The sequence below is a fragment of the Rhinatrema bivittatum genome, chromosome 1, assembly GCF_901001135.1.
Source record: "Rhinatrema bivittatum chromosome 1, aRhiBiv1.1, whole genome shotgun sequence".
Lineage (NCBI taxonomy): Eukaryota > Metazoa > Chordata > Amphibia > Gymnophiona > Rhinatrematidae > Rhinatrema > Rhinatrema bivittatum.
In genome coordinates this window covers 721,098,205-721,121,055 of record NC_042615.1, presented here as the reverse complement: position 1 = coordinate 721,121,055, position 22,851 = coordinate 721,098,205, and the positions used below count along the sequence as shown (strand labels likewise).

The 22,851-nt window shown below is 40.3% G+C and overlaps 1 protein-coding gene across 2 annotated transcripts in view; it reads left to right on the top strand.

Moving 5' to 3' along the window:
• MAP3K1 (mitogen-activated protein kinase kinase kinase 1) overlaps positions 1–22,851 on the top strand; it is a 226,612-nt gene that overhangs the window by 167,887 nt on the left and 35,874 nt on the right. For both annotated transcript variants that reach the window (XM_029576902.1, XM_029576912.1), the window contains exons 12-14: positions 6,020–6,111; positions 19,090–19,279; positions 19,857–21,150. In XM_029576902.1, coding sequence (XP_029432762.1) covers positions 6,020–6,111; positions 19,090–19,279; positions 19,857–21,150 — 1,576 coding nt within the window. The remainder of the gene's footprint in view (positions 1–6,019; positions 6,112–19,089; positions 19,280–19,856; positions 21,151–22,851) is intronic.

Below are 22,851 nucleotides of genomic sequence, written 5' to 3'. Positions count from 1 at the left end.
CCATTATGCTTGTCCTTGGAAAAAGTAGAGTTGCTTACTTGTAACAAGTATTCTCTGAAGACAGCAATATGTAATTCCTCACAAAACCCACTTGCCTCCCTGTCGAGTTGGTTTCGCCACTTTTCATTTGTTTTTCACTAAATATAAGGCTGAAAGGACCCTTCGTGGACACGCAGCATAACAGCATGCTGTTGGCATGTCAAGTGAAGCTCAAAGTTCTAGATACTCTGACATAATTTTTCCATGCTAGGCTCCATTGGATGATGTCATCCATGTGTGAGGGCTGACATCCTGCTGGCTTGAACACCTGGAACTGTGCTTTCCCTATTTCGTCTATCAGTTTAGCCTCTGCTTCTGCTGGGGATGAATGTTCAGTGTACAGAAGTGTCCTCTTTACCCTTGCCAAAGGAGGTGGAGGATGTGGTGTTTTAGGCTAGAAAGCCCTCAACCAGAAGATCTTACAGTTTCAAGTTGATGAGCTACTTGACTTGGTGTGGGACCAGCAAACTGGATTGTCTTCTGTGGCCTAAGGGGACTGCTTCATTATCTGCTCCTTAGCACCTTTTCAGTCAAGATTCATCTCGTCTCCACTGTGGAGTATTACCAGCAGTTGGAAGGGGCTTCAATCTCTCTACCTTTTAGTATCCAGATTTATGACAGGATATGGTGTTCCAGACCTATAGTCTATAAAAGTTCCAGTGCCTTGTGACCTCAGTGTAGTCCTAGTTAAACTTCCTTTCAAGCCACTTGAGTCAGTAGACTTGAACATTTTCACCTGGAAAGTGTTTCTCATGGCCATCACTTTGGCACAAAGAGTAAGTGGCTGCAGGCTCTGGTTTCATATTCACCATACCTTCAGTTTTTCACAGTAGGGTGTCTCATATACTCCAAATTCCTTCCAAAAGTGCACACACCACTGAAAATTGCACTATTCAACTCACCAAAACTACAAATCTGTCTTGTATACTGCCCCCCCCCCCCCCACCCCATTTCAATGGATCGGAACTGCTCACCACTCATAGAATTCTTCTTGACCAAACTATCAACAAACCCATCATCATCCTAGGTGATTTTAACATCCACTTAGACACCATCCCCCACTCCCCCACATGTACCTCAATTATAGATGCTCTCTCATCCCTAGGCCTCAGTCAAATCATCAATGGCCCAACGCACAAAGCAGGTCACACACTAGACCTAGTCTTCATCAGTACCGATATATGGGCTACCCACCAAACAAGGATCACGAATATCCCCTGGTCGGACCACTCTATAATCTACTCCAACTTCCAACTGTAAATTCACTACTATAAAAAACCCTCCTAAATCCTTCTACTACCGGCCACACTTTTGCATCGAGAAACTTCAAGATAATCTAAAAACAGAACTAACAAACATAGACCTATCTAATGCAGAAAATGCCACTTCCTCCTGGCTCACCATCACTAAAACAATAGCAGACAAGATAAACCCCATGATAAAGAAAACAATAAAAAACCCAAAACACCAGAACCAATGGTACAACGACAACATCATATCAGCCAAACGTAAACTCAGAAAAAAAGAGAAAACATGGAGGAACAACAAAACAACCACACTACTTAACGCCTACCAATCACACTTGGCAGACTACAAAAAATTTATCCACAACTCAAAAAAAGACACTTACTCAACAAAATAAATACCAACATAACCCAGAAATGCTTTTCAATATCGAACATAGCCTAACCAAATCCTCCAATGACCAGAAATCATCAACTTCCAAGATCACAAGCAACGATTTTGCAAATTTCTTTAACGAAAAAATCGAAAACCTCATAAATAACCTCAACAACAACTTGCAAGACTCGAAAATATAAATCAATCAAACAACAAGCTGGCCCAACTTTGATACAGCATCTTCAATGGAAATCCAAACGATCATCAAAAAAATGAACCCAGCTAAACACCTTATCGACTGCATAACCATACCGACGATCAAAGCCATCGAACCATCAATAACCAAAACGTTAACTGACATCGTAAACCTATCCCTCACAGAAGGAATCTGCCCCGACTGCCTAAAATCAGCAATTATCAAACCCATACTGAAGAAGACCAACTCTGATCCAGAAAACCCACTAAACTAATCGACCCCATATCAAACCTACCATTCATTGCCAAAAGTATCGAAAAAATCGTCCACTCACAACTCAGCGACCACCTTGAAGAAAACATCCTACTCCCCACGCAATTTGGCTGAACACTGAATCACTACTCCTATCATTAAACGACACCGTGCTCAAAGGCTTTGAAAATGACCACAGCTACCTTTTAATCCTACTTGACCTATCAGCAGCCTTCGACACGGTAAACCACTCAATCATGCTTTACCGTCTCTCTGAAATTGGTGCAAAAGAAAAAACCCTACAATGGTTCTCATCTTATCTATCACAAAGAACCTACCAGGTGTCAATCAACAACACCCTCTCAAAGAAAATAAACCTTGACACCGGAGTTCCCCAAGGCTCTGCTCTATCTGTGACACTCTTCAACATTTATCTGCTACCGATATGCCACTTTCTCTCAAACCTTTTACTGACCCACTTCATATATGCAGATGATATCCAAATATTAATCCCAATACACAACACTCTGGAAAACACCTACAAAAAAACAGCCACTTACCTCACCAATATAAAACTACTACTAACCAACATGAAATCATCCTAAACTTTGATAAGACAGAAATAATCACACTGGATAGAAAGAACAATGCTCCCCAACTGCCACCACTCAACCTAATGAATCAAAAAGATGCAGTCTCCCCTGTCAATCATGCCCGGAACCTAGGAGTCATAATTGACAAGGAACTATCCTTCAAGAACCACATCACTACTAAAATCAAAGACGGATATCAAAAACTCCTAACCCTACGTCGTCTAAAACCTTTCCTCTCCCCCAACGACTTCAGAACAGTCCTTCAATTACTCATCTTCTCCAGCCTGGACTACTGCAACTCCCTGCTATTCAACTTGCCTCTATCCACCATCTGACCACTCCAGATCCTTCAGAATACAGCTGCCAGAATACTCACTGGAACTAAAAAAACATGATCATATTACACCTACACTTATATCACTGCACTGGCTCCCAATAAAATTCAGGATAGAATACAAAATACTATCCATATTACACAAAACAATATATGAAAAACAAACTGGCTAAGTACATCCATAAAACTGCACTCGCCAAACAGAAACCTCCGCTAGCGAACAAAAGTCTATTAAAGATTCCACCTGCTCGTTCCAAACAACTTACCTCAACTCGGAAGAGAGCCATATCCCCAGGAAGTCCCAAACTCTGGAACTCCCTCCCAATCGAACTTAGAACACAGCAAAATTTAAAAACCTTCAAAAAAGAACTAAAAACCTGGATGTTTACCAAAGCCAACCAAAACTCCCAATGACTTTTAGATATTACTTCCCCCCCTACTGGCCCTATGCAAACATACAGAACCAATGCAAGCACGTAATAGAACACATAACTGAAACTATATAATTTGACATCCGAACCACGTTTATAAAGCCTACTATATCTATGTTAATAATCACAGGAATCCTTTGGAAACTCTGTTAAACATCGAAACTTTGTAAACCGTTGTGATGGCGAAACCAAACGACGGTATATAAAACTCGATAAATAAATACATTCTACATTAATCAAGTTATTGTGCAGCCTACAACCTTTCCAAGACCATATGTATACAGAGGGGAATGGGCTCTTTGTTCCCCTGGAACAAAGAGCCCATTCCCCTTTACAGTTGACTCCCCTGCAGAGGAGTCAACTGTAAAGCCCCTCAATTGTTCCTTTGATCCCAATAGGTTTGGAAGGGCAAATGCCAAATGAATTCTGTCCAGTTGACTATCAGACTGTATAGTGTAACATGCTGGCTGGTATACAAGGAAGAGCTATGGTGATTTCATTGGCTAATCTCAGGACCACGTAATTAAGATACATGCAAAGCTGCTACTTGGTTGTCAGTTCACGCCTTCATGTCCCACTACTGTCTGAACAGCAAGCAGTTCTATACAGCCTATATTCCACTTTCCACCTAAGGGGACAAATTGTCTTTAAGTACTTCTGCAGTACAGACTTCAACTTGGGACTTCCCCTGTGTAATGGTCAATTTGCACCTACTTGTCAACATTTATTTTATTTATTTATTATTTCTATACCGACATTTGATCTCAATCGAGATATCACACCGGTTTACATTCAGGTATTGTAGGTATTTCTCTATCCCCAGAGGGCTTACAATCTTAAGTTTTTTGTACCTGAGGCAATGGAGGGTAAAGTGACTTGCCCAAGGTAACAAGGAGGGACAGCAGGACTTGAACCCTGGTCTCCTGGTTCATAGTCCACTGCTCTAACCACTAGGCTATTCCTCCTCAAACATGTTTGAATACTGTAAACGGGGAGTGGGGGTGTCTCCACAGACAAGATGAATTAGCCATTCTTAAAATCTGCCGCTTCCCTGGATTGTCAATAACCGCGCTAAAATTTAAGCTCTGGAAGAGACCGAGGTGGTCATAGGCAGTGTTGCACGAGAACTCCCACGCATTCTCAGTAAAGTCTTTACTGGTCCCTGAGAGTTGGAACAATGTCATCTGAAAGCATTGACATCAGCTATATGTAATGGCTAATTCATCCTGCTGTCTGTGGAGAAGCCTGTTCACCAGTAAGCAGATTTGCTTTATTATCTGACTGTAATAACTAGGGAGAAAGGTTTCATGTATGAATGTAGGAGTTTTTCTCATTGATTCCTATGAAAGTTGGAACACAAAAATAGTTCAGATTGCATGCAGATGGTGGTCTAGAGACAGAAAGGTAGCCAGTTTATTCTTTTTGCCTTTAGATCACATGGAAATTACAATTAGAACAAGCTCAGTGCAGTGTGCCTGCCTTTTTCTGTAGGGAATGGACGACACCTGTGTGAACTTGCATGTTCAAACACAGATAATGAGGCTCATGCATAGGGAAATGAGTTGACTAGTGCAGTCCATGGCTCAGAACAAGGCAGGCCTGAAATGTTTTATTAAAGGAGACATTTTCAAAAGGCTATACAAGCATAAAGCCCGGTTTGTGTGTGTAAATCAGCCTTTGAAAAATAACAAAAGGCTTGGGGGTAATCTGCACAGAGCGGCAGTTTCATTCATAAGCAGTCTGCCGGGCATACTGGATGGACCATTTGGTCTTTATCTGCCATCATTACTCTGTTATCCTGGGGATAGTCTGGGGAAAAGTACATGCAGAACAAGATTTCATGTGTACTTTTCCATGGACTAGTGAATGGTGCTCCAGGGATACAGAATCTAGGCAAGGAAGCAATTTATATACATATTTCTGATTTTTATTAGTATGCGTGTAAATTTATTTATAGCAATTTGTACTCCACCAGCCCACAGATCTTAGTGGATAGCAATGTTACATACATAATCATAAGTAAACAAAACAATACCAACCATATCATAAATAGAAACAGTAAAATTTAAATACAGTGCAGTAGAAATAAAATCACTAAACACAACTCATGAATAACTATCAGTGCACAGTCAGACAATCAGTTAATGGTAAGTTAACTTGCCGCGTGTATTTTCTGATGCCTACAAGCTGTATCTGCAAATTTTCGAAACAGACTTGTGTATAACTTGGCTTTGAAAATTCTGGCTACTGCCCATTTTTACCACATTTGGCTTCAGTACTGCCTCTGCTCTAGCTCTGAATAACAAATATTTGTATTCTCTGGTTTGGCTAAATAGCCATTCACCTCCATCTCCTTTCTGGCTTCAAAATGAGTGATTTTCCTGAGAGAGCCAATAGCCTCAGTGGTATTTGGAACTATGTTAATGCAATGGACAGACCTTTGTTTATTAATAAACCACAAATATTTTATCTTTTCTATCAATGTCAGTGGATTTGTCCTGTTGAATTGCTTTTTCTCAGTGAGATCTTTACTTTTTGTTCTTTTATACCATAGTCGCACAAGTCAACTTTCGGTATCAACGTTGTTGGAATTGTGCAAGGGACAAGCCGGAGAGCTGGCAGTTGGAAGAGAAATTCTTAAATCTGGTAATAAATTACCCTTCCTTGGTACAAATTTAATATAAAACTATATTTTTTTGTATGTATATAGGTATACTGTAAATATATAAATGTATTGTGAACACTTATTACATTTATGGTTCTTGTATAGTATATTTAACACAATCTTTATTAATAAAATTAGTTACTCTAGGCTATATTTTTGGTTTTGTATATTTTTTATTTTTTTCTAAAATAATGTTATCAGAATGCTAATAGCTAAGTATTAAACAACCTATGTCATATTATCTACAACACTTGGAATAGTTCATGGCTATCTCATGTTAAAACAGTTCATAAACAATATCCCATCTCTGTTTAACTAATGAAGCATGCAGGCAGTACATCCGGTAAGGATCACAGTCTTAGATAAGCGAGAAATGTTCCAAATGCTGGGTGTGGTAACATGGCAAACTGAAGAGAAATCATTAATCCGGTATGCCTTTTCTTTCTGCTGAACATTAAATCTCCAACACAATAACTCCCTCAAAATTTCTTTCATCTTCTCCAAACAGCAGATCATCAACCCAGTATCTCCCTTGCAACACTTCTTCTCCTCGACAAAGGCACCTCTATTTCGCCACACCGGTGGCTTCCTCAGAAGGCGTTAGTATTAACCGTGTTCCTCAAACCACTATTACTCCAAGAAAGACCCTCAAGGGACAGCTGGAAATTTAATGCTTGCCATCTTACTTAAGTTATCTGTCTGTACACTTAATATGGCAAGCATTAAATTTCCAGCTGTCCCTTGATGGCCTTTGCTTGAAGTAATAGTGGTTTCGGGAACACAGTTAATACTAACTCCTCCTGAGGAGGAGTTACATATGCAGTGCTTCTTGGGACTCTGGGTGCTTAAAGGCTTTCCATATGGTGGTCCTTGAGTCCATTACTTATATACCCATTAGAGCCCAGGAAGCACTGCATTTGTTCTTTGTTTGTAGAACTTTAAGCACTGCTCTAGACTTAGAAAGACTGATGTACCCCTCTATGCTTGATAACATTACGTAGGTGCACTGGCACTACATCAAACAAAAGCAGCCTGATAAATTCACATTAGGATTACTTTATGTAATAGCAACAGTGATTTGATTTGATTACTTATAACTCACTGTTGCAAAAAATATTTCCAAGTATAGCAGTTACAATATTAGTGAACATAAATTATATAGTGCAAACAGCAAATTATGATAAATGCATTAGTAAAACCTCATAATTAATAACAATCATCATATGTGAAATTATATATTGATTACCATGTGGCCATAGATTAATAGAAATAAAGGGCAAATTGTGATTCTTTTTTTTCCCACTGTTATACTTTATTTTTTTCAATTTTATACAAGACAAGCTTGTCAAAAGAAAAAAACAAGATTCACAATACAAACAATGTGAAACTGCAAAATAGAATACATTGCAGCCCACAACTAAAGTTAAAAGGAGGAAGAAAAAGGATGATAAAAAAGAAAAGATTAAAAAGAAGTAAACTAAAGTAATGGCATTAATGAGAAGCAAGAGTAAACAAAATACTCTCAGCTTTTTCCAACCCAACCCTTGGAAAAGTCGTTAACTTTCTTCATGTCCAAAAAAGAACAAAGTTGTTCAGGCTTAAATAAGACATACAGTAATCAGCTTGTGCGTAAGAAACTAGACATTTATAGGGGTACCATAATAGAAAGATGCCCCAAGAGATCTATTTTTCTGTCGCATAGACAGAAATCTTTTCCTCATTTCCTGAGTAGTTTTTGTCACATTAAGAAACTTGTACATTGCCCAGTGAATTCTGCAGAAGCCCTCTGAAAATACAGATACTATATATTGTTGAAATATTGCCAGAACACAAAAGATAAAAGTAAAGTGGTCCTATTGGATTCCACATTCTCAAGAATAGAAGAATCTAAATCTGCTTTAACCCTAGCCGGAGTTCCAGATACATCAGCATTTGCCGGAGCACGCCTCTTCACCAGAAGATAATATATCTTATTCACAGGGGGAATTTCCTCTACAGGCATTAAAAGCACCTCCTCCAAGTATTTTTCAAAAAGCTCCAGAGGAGATGAGAAACAAAGTTTGATTGTTTTTTACAAAAACAGACTGCATAATGCTGGACTGGTTATAGAGACTATTCTCATGGTCATCTTGTTAGGAGAGATGTTTCCAGAGCTGACTTGTGGCTTTATCATGTGTGAGTCATAGAAACACGTCTTCCTTAATGACAGGTAAAAACAGAACTTCAGTGTAATACTGGTGTGTGTGTGTTATATATATAGTTAGAAATTCTCCATCAACAAGCAGCATGAATTGGCCATAATGCATGGATGATGTCATCAGACAGCACCCACACAGTCTCAGTTCTTGGACCCTAGTAAAAGGCTTTCTGAGCATGCATGGGAGTTTTTGCCTCAGGAGCCCCTTAGTCTTTCCACATTCTAGCTACTGCATGGATGTGTTCCTGGTCTGTCTCTACATTTTTATTTTTGCCCTTTTTGGCCTAATTCTACCTCATTGCATCTTTGGTTTTTGCCATTGCCTCAGCCAGCCCCTTAACAGAACGTTTCAGTTCTGAGAAAAAAGAAATAGAAAGGAAGACTGAAAGGTTCTGTTGAGGAGTTGACCAGGACACTGTCCATCTCATCAGTGAGGAGCGCACACTCTAGAATGCAGTCAGTCCCCCTTGGTGCAATATGCTAAGACTCCTTTTTTTCATCAGAGTGGAGTGCCTCAGTACATAAGAACAAGAATCTCATTACTGTGGAAAGTGGAGCTGTAGAACAAAAGGAGATTTTGCTGGTGCTAATGAACTGACCTGGTGTTGATGCTACCAGCATGGAGTGCCTCAGTCTGCTGCTTCTGTTGTTAAAGCTACCATGACTCCGAGCTCCTTCTTGACACCAACAGCATTGGCAACCCTTAGCGAAGATGAACCAATCTGGGATTCTGAAGAGGATGTCTCTCCTCTAGCTCCAGTGCAAAGGGTCCTGCTACCAATGGAAGCCCAGCTGTCAGAACTGGTAAAGGATTTCTTTGATTCTTTAAGCCCCAAAGACTGGAGAAAGAGGTTGGAACTTCTCCTTTCCAAGGTGGAGATTTTCCCACATAGAGATGCTACTTGGAGTCTACTAGAGGTTCATACCTTGTTCCAGGGGCTTCCAGAAGAAGTATGTCCTTGCCCTGAAGTAGTAGATTCTCCTTCTCCAGGGGGTCCCTTCATGGATCAGAAAGGGATGAAGTGGGTTCAGCTCACTGTGAATTCCTACCAGATGTTTATCTATCAGATGGGCAGAGATCTCATCCCCATCATCGTCAGGTTCCCGGGTCAGTGTATTCTCATAGAGTTGGAGAGTTCTATGGGGATACCTTCAGATTCCCTGTCAGACTTGCCACAGCACATGCCACCTCTGGAAGATCTCATCTACTTGGATAAGCTAGCAAAGATACTGTCTATCAGTGTTAGGAAAGAGCAAGATCTGAAAACTGAGGTCTTGGGCTTCTGCAGTTTTTTCAACCTTCAGTGAACTCTGCGTTTGTTCCAGTCCATAGCTTCCTCAAAGAAGATGTGGCAGTCTCTGTCATGTCTTTCAGGGCCTGAAAGCTTGATCTAAAGTTTAAGAGTCCAGGTTTTGGAATAGTTCAGCTGCCACACCATTTAGTAGTTGTAGCAAGACCACTGAAATATGAAAATTGCACTTGTGGTTATTCTAACATACCGTCTGAGAAAGATCCAAAAGTGTTGGCTGCATTTAGGAGAAAGGCCTTTCAAAGATCCATGCTTAATGCTTGGATTATGCTGTAGACAAGCCGTTAAGCCCGTTAAAACGGGCTACATCCCTCTGTCTCTCACCTCCCCCTCATTCTCTCTCCCCTCACTCTTCACCACCCCCTACCTCCCTCCCTCTCACCCACTCCTCCCTCTCCTCTCACTCACTCCCTCCCCCCTCTCTCTCCTTCAGTCCCACTCCCTCCCCCTCAGTCTCACTCCCTCCCCCTCCCCTCAGTCTCACTCCCCCTCAGTCCCTCCCCCTCCCCTCAGTCCCACTCCCTCCCTCTCTCAGTCCCACTCCCTCCCTCTCTCTCCCCCCCTCACTCAGTCCCCCCTCTCACTCAGTCCCACTCCCTCTCTCTCCTCCCCTCTCACTCAGTCCCTCCCTCTCTCTGTCAGTCCCTCCCTCTCTCCTCCCTCGCTGCCACCCGACGCCGCTGCCATCCGACGCCGCCGCTGCCACCGCCGCTGCCATCTGATGCCGCCGCCGCCGCTACCACCGGACGCCACCGCCACTGCTGCCACTCAACGCCGCCGCCGCTGCCACTGGACGCCGCTGCCACTTGACGCCACCATTTTTTTTCGGCTCAGACCGACGTGCTCGCCCGCACATGCGCGGTAGAGCTGGTCTCTACTGCGCATTTGCGGCACGTCTGTCATCCTTCGTTTATTAGGTAGGATGGTGCAGTATCTGCAAGAATGTGTGCAGAACCTGAAACCTTTGGAATTGTCAGACCCCCAGGCATGCAGTGTTCCATTGAGCAGTGGAGGACATGGATGATTGTGAGAAGCATCTTAATCTGCAATCTTATGAAGCTTTTAACACTGTGGCCAGACCTTTGGCTGCTTCTGTAGGAGCATGAAGGCTCGCATGGTTGTGAGCAACTGGTCTTCATGTAGATGTACACTACTGCCTGGTGTATTTGCAGGGAAAACGTATGTGGAAATAAAGTGCAGGAGACTGGCTCTGATTGATTAAAGAATATCAGTTCACCCTACAGGCAGCAGCGGGGTGGGGAGGGACCAGCCAGCCTGCCTGCTCCAGCCCAATGACAGCACATTTCTTACAAGCATTTGTTCTTCCAAAGACATCCCTTCCACTCTTTTTGACATCTTCGCCACAGCAGAATTAGAAAAGATACAAAGAAAGGTGACCAAAATGGTAAAGGGGATGGAACGATTCTCCTATGAGAAAAGACTAAAGAGGTTAGAACTCTTCAGCTCTGAGAAGAGACAGCTGGGGGAGATATAATAGTGGTTTACAAAATGAGTTGAATGGAACAAGTAAACTTTAATCAGTTTACTCTTTGAAAATGTACAAAGACCAGGGGACACACAATGAAATTACTAGGGTAATATATTTAAAACTAAGAAGAAAAAATATTTTTTTTTATTCAAAGCATAATTAAGCTCTGGAATTTATTGCCAGAGGATGTGATGAAAGCTATTGGTGTAGCTGCGTTTAAAAATGGCTTGGACAAGTTCCTGGAGGAAAAGTACATAAACAATTATTAAGGTAGAGTTGCAGATATCCACTGCTTATTATTGGGATAAGCAGCTTAGAATCTACTCCTTGGGATCCTGTCAGGTACTTGTGACCTGGAATTGGCCATTGTTGGAAACAGGATACTGGGCTTGATGGACCCTCCGTCTGACTCAGTTTGACAAGTCTCATGTTCTTATGAGATCTATAGAGGGAGAGGCAGCAACCAAAGACCCAGCAGTTTCAGCCTAATTCATGGACCAGTATTTGATGTCCTTGAAGCCTGCCTTCTCTGGTGGGGGAAGGGTCCAGTTCTTCCAGAATGGATCTACATAACCAAGGATATGTTAGGTCCATAAATTGTAAAATATGGTTAACACTTTTGCTTCTCTTGTCTTCCTCTAATTCAGTGGACATATTCAACTCCAACTCATCTCAAACTGCTTAACTGCAGCTGGAAGTGTAATCTCTCCTTCAACAGAAGGCAATTGAGCTTGCCCTTTGCAAGGGTGTAGCTAGGGATTTCATTTTCATTCTTTATCTAATCGCCAGGAGATCAGGAGGATTGAGGCCTATCCTGGACTTACGGAAGCTGAACAGATTGTTGGTCAGGGAGAGGTTCAAGATGAACTCCCTGCAGACAATTCTTCCCTTTATTCAAATGAGGGATTGAATGTGCTCTGGAGCTGAAATATGCTTATGCAAACATTCCTATTTATCCCACCCATTGAAAGTTACTTAGATACATTTATTTATTTATTTATTTAAGGATTTATATACCGGAGGTTCCTGTATAATATACATATCACCCCGGTTTACAATGAACAGTAACTATCGCTTCAAGTTAGTGGTTTACAATGAACATAGTTAATCCAAATAACAGGAAAATATATATAATAATGTTAACAATTAAGAAGTAATAATAAATAGATAAAATAACAATTAATAAATAAAAATAAATAAATAACTAACAGTAAACATCCATGAAAAGTAACAGTAAATAAGATAACAAGTTATGTGAAATATGCTGGGGTAAACGGATGATATGTGACCTGCTCTTAGCTCTGCGGGAATGCTTGTTTAAATAACCAAGTCTTAAGTTTCTTTTTAAATGTGGAGTGGCATGGTTCAAGGCGATACATGGTGAAGCCTGTGCACTACCAGTACAAAGTACTCCCTTTTGGCCTCTCAGCGGACCTGAGAGTGTTCACAAAATGTCTAGCAATCATAGTAGCACAGTTTTGTTGGTATGCAGTCTGCATAGTCCCATCCTTAGATGATTGGTTGGTGATGGTGATGGGTCAGACAGGAATTCTAGAGTTCCAAATGACAATCATTCAGCTCCTCCAGTCCCTGGGATTGTTGGTCAGTTTCTCAAAGTCAAATTTGATTTTGTCTCAAAGAATTCAGATCATAGGAGCCTGAACAGACTGTTCAGGAGAAGGTGTTTCTTCCTGTTGAAAGAGCTGGACTGTTGATGGGCATGATGAGATCTTTTCTACAGCAGGACTAGATGTAGGTCCTGATTCTTACATAAGAACATAAAATATGTCATACTAGGTCAGACCAAGGGTCCATTAATCCCAGTATCCTGTGGCCAATGAAGTCACAAGTACCTGGCAAGTACCCAAACATTAGTAGCTTGATATCTATTCATCTAATACCTTATTGATTAATAGCAATTTATGGACTTCTGCTCTAGGAGCTTATCCAAACCATTTTTTTAATCCGGTTACACTAACTACCGTAACTACATCCTCTGGCAATGAATTCCAGAGCTTAATTATGCATTGAGTGAAAAATAATTTTCTCCGATTTTGTTTTAAATGAGCTACTTGCTAACTTCATGGAGTACCCCCCTAGTCCTTGTATTATCTGAACAAGTAAATAACAGATTCACATTTACTCATTCAAGTCCTTTCATGATTTTATAGACCCCCTCAGCCGTCTCTTCTCTAAGCTGAACAGCCCTAACCTCTTTAGCCTTTCCTCATAGGGGGAACCGTTCCATCCCCTTTATCATTTTGGTCACCCTCTCTGTACTTTCTCCAGTGCAGCTATATCTTTACCAGAACTGTACACAGTTTTCAAGGCGTGGTCTCGCTGTGGAACGATACAGAGGCATTATGACATCCACCATTTTATTCACCAATCCCTTCCTAATAATTCCTAATATTGTTTGCTTTTTTGATTTCCACAGTACACTGAGCTGACTATTTCAATGTATTATCCATTATGATACATAGATCTCTTTCCTGGCTGGTAACTCCTAATGTGGACCCTAACATCATGTAACCACAGCTAGGGTTATTTTTCCCTATATGCATCACCTTGCACTTGTCCACATTAAATTTCATCTGTCATTTGGACGCCCAATCTTCCAGTCTCATAAGGTCGTCCTGCAGTTTAAGCACCTCATTCGTCGTGTCCCTTTCCAGATCATTTATAAATATATTAAAAAGCTTGAGGCACTCCACTGTTTACCTTTTTCCACTGTGAAAACAGACCATTTAATCCTACTTTGTGTCCTGTCTTTTAACCAGTTTGCAGTCCACAAAAGGACATCGCCTCCTATCCTATGACTTTTTAATTTTCTTAGAAGCCTCTCATGAGGGACTTTGAACGCCTTCTGAAAATCCAAATGCACCACATCTACTGGTTCACCTTTGTCCGCATATTTATTCACCCCTTCATAAAAATATAGGAGATTCGTGAGGCAAGGTAAATGGGTAAATCCATACTGGCTGTGTCCCATTAAATCATGTCTATCTAAATGTTCTATGTTTTTATTCTTTATAACAGTTTCCACAATTTTTCCCAGCACTGAAGTCAGGCTCACCGGTCTATAGTTTCCTGGATCTCCCCTGGAGCCCTTTTTAAATATCGGTGTTACATTGGCCACCCTCCAGTCTTCAGGTACAATAGACGATTTTAATGATAGATTACAGACTTTTACTAATAGGTCTGAAATTTAATTTTTTAGTTCTTTCAGAACCATGTGGTGTATGCCATCCAGACCAGGTGATTTACTACTCTAGTTTGTCAATCTGGCCTACTGCATCTTCCAGATTCACCATAATTTGGTTCAGTTCATCTGAATCATCACCCTTGAAAACCATCTCCATAACAGGTATCTCCCCAACATCATCTTCAGTAAACACCGAAGCAAAGAATTTGTTTAGTCTTTCCGCAATGGCCTTATCTTCCTAAGTGCCCCTTGAACCCCTCGATCATCTAACAGTCCAACCAACTCCCTTGCAGACTTTTTGCTTTGGATATATTTTTAAAAGTTATTATGAGCTTTTTGCCTCTATGGCCAACTTCTTTTCAAATTTTCTCTTAGCCTGTCTTATATTTAACTTGCCAATGCTTATGCTTTATCCTATTTTCCTCTGATGGATCCTTCTTCCAATTTTGAATGAAGATCTTTTGGATCCTTCTTCCAATTTTGAATGAAGATCTTTTGGCTAAAAGATCTCCTCTACTAGGGACCGTGCACTATCCATTGCAGGCCCTAAACAATGGAACGCCCTCCCTACCACTCTCAGGCTAGAGCCATGTTACGCCAAGTTCAGAAAAAAAACTTAAAACATGGCTCTTCCAACAAGCCTACCCTGATTAAGTACACTGACTTCCGCAAGTATCTTGCCTATGCCTTGTATATTCCTGTAAATAGTCCGTTTGCAGTTTTATTTATTGCTTTAATTCCTCCACCTCCTGCTCTTTGTATACTCCTCCTTGTTCGCCCTCCCTGTTCATTGTAATTTCTGCCTTTAAAGTTACATTGTAAACCGGTATGATGTATGCATACTAATACCGGTATATAAAAGTTTTTAAATAAATAAATAAATAAAATAGCCTCTTTCATCTCACTTTTTAACCATGCTGGCAATCATTTGGCCTTCCTTCCATCTTTCTTAATGTATGGAATGCATCTGGACTGCGTTTCTAAGATGGTATTTTTAAACAATGTCCACGCCTGTTGCACACTCTTTACCTCTGCTGCACCTTTCAGGTTTTTTTGGGTTTTTTTATGTTTAACTATTTTCCCCATTTTGTCAAAGTTTCCCTTTTGAAAGTTTAGTGCTAGAATCATGGATTTACTTAGTACCCCTTCCTGTCATTAACTCAAATTTCATCATGTTATGATCACTGTTGCCAAGCAGCCCCACCACTATTACCTCTCACCAAATCTTGGTCTCCACTGAGATTAGATCTAATATTGCTCCCTTTCTTGTCAGTTCCTGAACCAATTGCTCCATAAAACTGTCATTTATGCTTCGTTGTTAAATAGTTTATTAAGTTAATCCCCTTGTTCCATGTAAACAGATTTGATATGAATTTATTCATGAAGGTCGGCATAGAAAAGTATTAAATAAATAAATAAATCCAGGAACTTTATCTCTCTAGCATGTCCTGATGCTACATTTACCTAGTCATTACTGAGGTAATTGAAATCGCCCATTATTACTGAACTAACAATTTGGTTAGCTTCCCTAATTTCTCTTAGCATTTCACTGTCCATCTCATCATTTTGGCCAGGTGGACAGTAGTATACTCCTGTCGCTATACTCTTTCCCCCAACACAGAGAGGATTTCTACCCATAAAGATTTGATTGTACATTTAGTCTCTTTTCGTTCACATGCCATGGCAGTGCATGTAGTTCCTCTTACTCATTTGCACAGGCGGCTTCATCAATGGATTCTCTAAGACCAGTGGGATCATCTCTATCAAACATTATTCCACAAAATCTCAAACTCCAGAGATGTGAATGTCCTTTCAGTGGTGAATGAACCCTGAGGTTCTAGTGGTAAGTGTCTCACTATACGGCCCAGCTCATCAAATGATGGCGTGTGCTTTCCGATGCAGCATAGACCCAAGTGACAGCGTGACCCCACTGAAGATCTCCATACATCTTCAGTGTGCCATCCATTATACACTACAAGCTTTCTTATATCTGTCTTAGAAAAGTGAATCTTGATTCAGATATTCAACCAGGTGTAAACAAGCAAGGAGAGATGGTTTGTATGCCCTCTATACAGAAGCTGTCAGGATCTGGTCATAGGCTGTTATCACAATACCTATCTTCAGGTAAATTTACCTATTGGGACCCAAAATATATTGGCAGACTGTCTTAGCAGAGTGCTGCAACAGCACAAGTGTTCCTTTAGTTCAAAGAGTCACAAATGCCTTGTTTACTCGCTGAGGAACTCTGATGATCGATCTGTTCACTGCAGAGGACGTCAGGAAGATTGAGATGTTTTGCTTCATGCATCCAAACTACATCAGCTCCTAATGCTTTTGCAGTAAACTGGAACATTGGTCTAAACTGTGTATCCACCAATTCCTCTTGTTGCCAGGACTGTCTAGAAGGTTCTTCAGGACAAGGCGAATGTTGTCTTCATAGCACTCAACCTGACCACAGGCAAGTGTGGTATGCATATCTCATCCATCTATCAGTTCAGTCTCCAATTCTGTTGGGGCTATCTGATGCTCATCACACAGGAAAGTGGCAGGGTCTGCTATTCAAACCTACCATCGCTAGCTTTCGTAGATGGATGCTGAATGCGCAGTAGTCTCCTAATTTCAGCTAGAAAGCCTTCAATTAAAACATTTGGTTTCAAGAGGAAGAGATTCTTGACTGGATCACTACTTCTGTGGCCCAAGGGATTTGTTTCAGTATCATTTCTTCCTTTTGTCCTCAGGTCTCAGCACCTCTTCTGTTAAGGTTAATCTCATTGCCATTGTAGCAAATCACCATCAGTAGGAAGGGGCTCTGATCTCTTATCGTTTATTGTTGTCATGCTTTTTTTGCCAGAGAGTTCAAAGCATGTTACAACAGATTTGGTTTACATTACAATGGGTATAGGTCATAGCATATTTTGTAATGTGTGTTCAAGTACAATCTATCTATATTGTCATATATTGCTGGTCTGTATCTAACAGAGAAGTATCAGGTATAATAAAATACATAGGATGGTGATTAATCAGATAAAGTAAATAAAACAAATATTTCTGCAGTTTTTTCACATTAGGGTGGTTCTGCATACTTGCCCTAAATTCCTTCTGAAAGTGGTGTCCACTTTCCATATTAATTAAGCTATTATGCTGCCTACCTTCTTTCCAAGACGGCATGCGCACACAGGAGAATGTGATCTTCATTCCTTGGGCTGTTAGAGAGCCCTGGCGTGTTGCTTATTAAAGACGACTCAACCTCACTGGCGAGCTTCTCAGCTGTTTGTGTCCTTCACGTCTAATAGATTGAGAAGGGAAGTTGCCAAGTGGACTGTATTGTGCATTGTTATATGCTGGCTGGCTTACAAATTAGATGCTGGGACTAAGTTGTCTTTTATGTATTGCTCCACAATGCAACCTATGCATTATGGCTAATTCATACATGCTTAGTGATGGAGAAAGCAAGTTGGTTTACCTGTAAAACAAGGTTCTCTGTACACAGCAGGATGAATCAGCCATACTTAATATCTGCCCACCTCCCTGGAGAGTTTTTATGAAACTCCAAGGGGGTAGACTTAGGAATAACATCAGGAAATATTTCTTCCAGAAATGGTGGTGGATACATAGAATGCCCTCAGAAGAGGTACCAGAACAGTAATGGAATTCAAAAGGTCAAGGGATAGACATGAAAACAATGGGAAACCTGTGTTAACTTTAGGTGTAACATTTCTGCATGGGGTAACCTGCACAGAGCAGCAGGTAGTATCCTAAAAAAAAAAATACTTGCTGGACAGACTAAATGGACTATTTGGGTCATTTTCTGCTTTGATTTACTATGTTATTATGACTGTTTCACTAAAGTTTAAGCTCGGGAAGAGACTGAGATGCTCATGAGGCAGTGTGCGCATATAGGAATTCTCATGCTTGCTCAATAAAACTTTTACTGAGCTTGGGTCCATGTTGGCACTGTCAGATGTCACCCATGCATTATAGCTGATTTATTTTGCTGTCTATGGAGAACCCTGATACAGGTAAGAAAACTTGCTTTATCATTTAAGTACAGGTTTAACAATTTAAAATATTTGGTCAAAAATCAGCATGGCTAATGAGTAGCTTTTTTTTTTTTTTTTTTTCAACACAACCAGATATGTGTATCTTAACAGATGTTAGCAAGAGGAATATTCATGGCAGCCAGTTGAGTTGTTGAGTTCCACAAGACCAGATCTACTCATAGATGATGTTGGACTTCACAACTGAAAATTCCATGAGAATAGATGTCCTTGACTTTCTTAGAAATCCATGTTTCTGTCATGGCTTATCTGTCTGTAGCCACAGATGCTTATCTGGTGATAAAGCCATGTGCTTAGTTGGTGAGGGGGTCTTTGGTTGAAATGGATACAAGCACTATGCAGAAGAGTGGTTCTGGCACCAGTACTGTGAGCAAGTTGCTGTTATCCAGTCTGTTACTAGACTGCATGCAGTACTTGAATGAACGTTGCTACAGATCACATTCTCCCAGATATACTATAATCTTGTTACAAATGCAGCATGAAGAGAAAACTTGGTGATTTATGCAGTATGCCTTTGTTCCTTTTGTTCCAAATGCAAAGCTGGTAAAATTACGCTGCTAAAGTGAAAATCCTAGTGATAGTGATTTTCTTTCTTGAGTATTAACTCACTTCAGCAGAGCTGAGCTAGATTTTTATATTGAAATATTTGTGCTGTCATTTTGGCGCTATGGTGTAACTTTTTATGTGAACTTTGTTGTAGGTTCCATTGGTATTGGTGGTGTAGACTATGTCTTAAATTGTATTCTTGGAACCCAGACCGAATCAAACAACTGGCAAGCATTACTTGGGCGTCTGTGTCTCATAGACAGACTCTTGTTGGAGTTTCCTGCTGAATTTTACCCTCACATTGTCAGTGGGGAGGTTCTACAAGCTGACACAGTAGTAGACAGGTAATTTCATTACAGCTTTTACTTAAACATTTGTATTTATTTTTGTGCACTCTTTTTGCTTGCACTAAACAACACATTCAGGAGAGATCGAGTCAGTCCGGTGCACATGTAAATCTGCCTGCAGTCAAGGAATGGCACAAAGAATAAGTTTGGAACTTCTGTGTACTCCTCTAGTAATAAGTTTGGAAAGGACACATTTATTTGACTTTTAAGGTGTTCCCTCCAGAGAAGAGGAGAAGTATGTTGGCAGGTTAATATGCAAATGCTTACTGCACTAGTGTAGACCTTGGTCTTTTTTTCATTTATTTTCATTTATATATTTGGTTTATATTTTGCTTTTTCTGTGGATGGTTGAAAATCTTCATTTTCCAATAGTATCAAACAGACAACTTTGAGTGCTAAACGATTTCTAGCAAAGAAAAAGAAATACAAATCCAGTCTTTTCTTTTTGATCTGAAATACTATAACTGTGCTGAATTATTTTTTAATAATCTTGTAAGGGTAGATTAGTTTGACTTAATACAGTGTGAAGCATTTTAATTACAATAATTATTAATGAGCCTTTATTTCTTAACAGGTACAAGAAGCTATTGTCCCTCTTGAATTTTGCTTTGCAGTCTATTGACAATTCCCACTCAATGGTCGGTAAGCTTTCACGGAGGGTATTTCTGAGTGCCGCAAGAATGGTTGCACGAGTACCACAGGTGTATGTCAAACTGTTAGATATGTTGAGTGTAACTAGCTCAACTCATTATACACGAATGCGTAGACGTTTAATGGCTATAGCTGAAGAAATGGAAATTGCAGAAGCCATTCAGCTGGGACTGGAAGACATGCAGTCTTTTGTAGGTAGACATGACAATTTTGTACAACCGTCTGTGCCAACCAACTCGCCAGAAACAACCGCGAATAACTCCCCTGACAATACAGTCCAGTTGGGGAAATCTGGAAAAGGACCAGTTGATTTGAAACTAAATGCCAGCCCCGAGGACATTGCTGAGAAAATGGTAGGTATTACTATAGGATCTCCTTTGTCTTCAGTACCCACTGAGCAACCAAAGCCAGCCATTCAGATGAAGCGCAGACCACACAGTCAGTGTTTGAACTCTCCATCCTCCACCCATCCCCAGTCATTATTTCCTACCTTGCCCTCTCCTACCCCATCTGTACCAGCTGGAACTGAAACAGATGTGTCTAAACCTAGACCTCAAGGATTTACCCCTTGTAAAATGGCTTCTGCATCTCCTCAAACCCAACGAAAATTTTCTCTCCCAATCCAGAAAAACTCTACTGGAAGTAAAGAACCAGATAAACTTTCCCCCGTTTTCACCCAAGCAAAGCCTATGCCATCTGATCACATACATAGGCCAAAACCATCACGGCCTACTCCAGGTGGCATCAGCAAACAGGGAGATGTCTCAAAGAGTGATTTAACTCTTGATCTGACTCTTTCCCATTGTGAAGGTAGTGGTGGAGGTGATGGTGGAGGAGGTGGTAGTGGTGGTAATAGTAAAGCAGTTATACCAAGTGATGAGACTGTCTTTACACCTGTGGAGGAAAAGTGTCACCTGGATGTCAATGCAGAACTTAATTCCAGTATGGAGGACCTGCTGGAGGCTTCCATGCCTACAAGCGATAGTACAGTCACATTCAAATCAGAAATTGCAGTTCTTTCTCCTGAACGAGCGGGAAGTGATGACACCTACAAAGATGATGTCAGCCATAACCAGAAATGCAAAGAAAAAATGGAAGCCGAAGAGGAGGAAGCATTAGCCATTGCCATGGCAATGTCAGCATCTCAGGATGCCCTACCAGTCGTCCCTCAGTTACAAGTTGCCAATGGAGAAGATATCATCATCATTCAGCAAGATGTAAGTACTGTTGTAATATTTTTATGTACATTGTAGTTTTAAGATTATATATAAATTTGTGATTGAAGTTATAAAATGTCCTGTGCTCTGGATAATAAAGATGTAGGTTATAGGCAGCAATAGTAGAATAATTGGAGGATGTGCAATCAGACTAAAATTAACTTATCTTTAAGAGGGCTTTTTTTGTAATATTGTGATGTGAGAGCTCTTCTGTTTGTTAATGTCATTGATGACATGCAGGGTAAATTTTCAGTAGGGGCTTAACTAGAAAAATGAAAACTTACTGTAAAGCCCGCTTGAAACAAGCAAATTTCTAACACATGGGTGAGCACATTGGGTTTTGAATTTTGGGTTTGGTGGCCAAAAATAGGTTCATAACGCTTAAGTGTTTCAGAACAATGGTGTGAAGTTAACTGCATTAGCGGCATGCCTACATCACTTTTTCTTTTACTTGGTAAATTAAAAGTGTACACAAAGTTTGCAAACATACCTCTGGAACACCTGTTTTTTATGTGGCTGAAATTGAGCATCATGAAAGTCTGCGAGCACTTTTACAACACATTCACTAAAATGCAGTAATCCGCACTAACATTAATACAGGTAGCTTGCATTATTTAGTGAATTGGCTCCGTTGGAAATAATGTGAACCACAGCAATTAATGCACGCATTACCCATGTTAACGTTGGTGCGGGTTACCTTGCTTTAATCAATATGCCTGTTAGACATCTTAAAATCAACCTATCCAGACAGCTGGCTTAGCAGTTTTAGTTTTACTTGTTCAATAGGTGCCTACGTTTTTGTTTTGTTTTTTTTATCCTTACTCAAATTGCATCTTTTGAATTGTAAATATAAATAGCAAAACATGCACGAAGTGCTGGTATATATTAATTGAGCATAATGCAACCATTAAACTTAACAGCACTCTTCCTGTTTAATAGATGGAACTGTGACAATCTTGAATAATAGTTTTTTGCAGCCAGGAGAAATAATTTTAAAACTTGGGTGCCAGCCAAAATTGTTTAGGAGTCATGGCAAAAGGTTTTTTGGGGGTTTTTTGTTTTTTTGCCTTTTTGTTTTATTTTTAGAAACTTTTGTTCTTTTTATGTTTTTGTCTATATTTCATTTTTTTAATTGTACTGTTTTGTTTCTGAATATTTTTGCTTGGGTTGTTTTCTGGCTTTTTTTTTTTTGCTAGTTTTGTTTCTATTCTTTCATTTCCGCTTCTCTTCTCCTCTCTTCCTGCTCAACCTCTCTTTATCCAGGGAAGGGAATTAGCTCTAGGCCACAGTAGCTGCTCTCTTCCAGTCTGAACCCGCTGCAGGCAGCAGCTGCTGTCTTATGGTCCAGGATGCTATAGGTAACTGCTCGCTCACAGCCAGACTTCTCTTCTGGTTGAAGCTTGTGGCTCACAGCAGCCATTCTTCCATACCTTGCAGCAGCTTCTCTTGAGCCAGTAGCAGGCAAATAACATCAATTTTTAGGTGCCCAAAAAATTTACCACCTTTGTTTTGTACTTTGCTTATCGATGTGGTGTTGCTTTTTTCAGTGCACATAATTATAGTCAGAATAGACAGCAACTTGGTAACACACACACACACACACACACACACACACACACATACACACACACTTGATTCCTTAAGTATTTCTTTACACAATCTGTACTGCACAGTACAAATGAATTAGAAAGCTCTAGATGG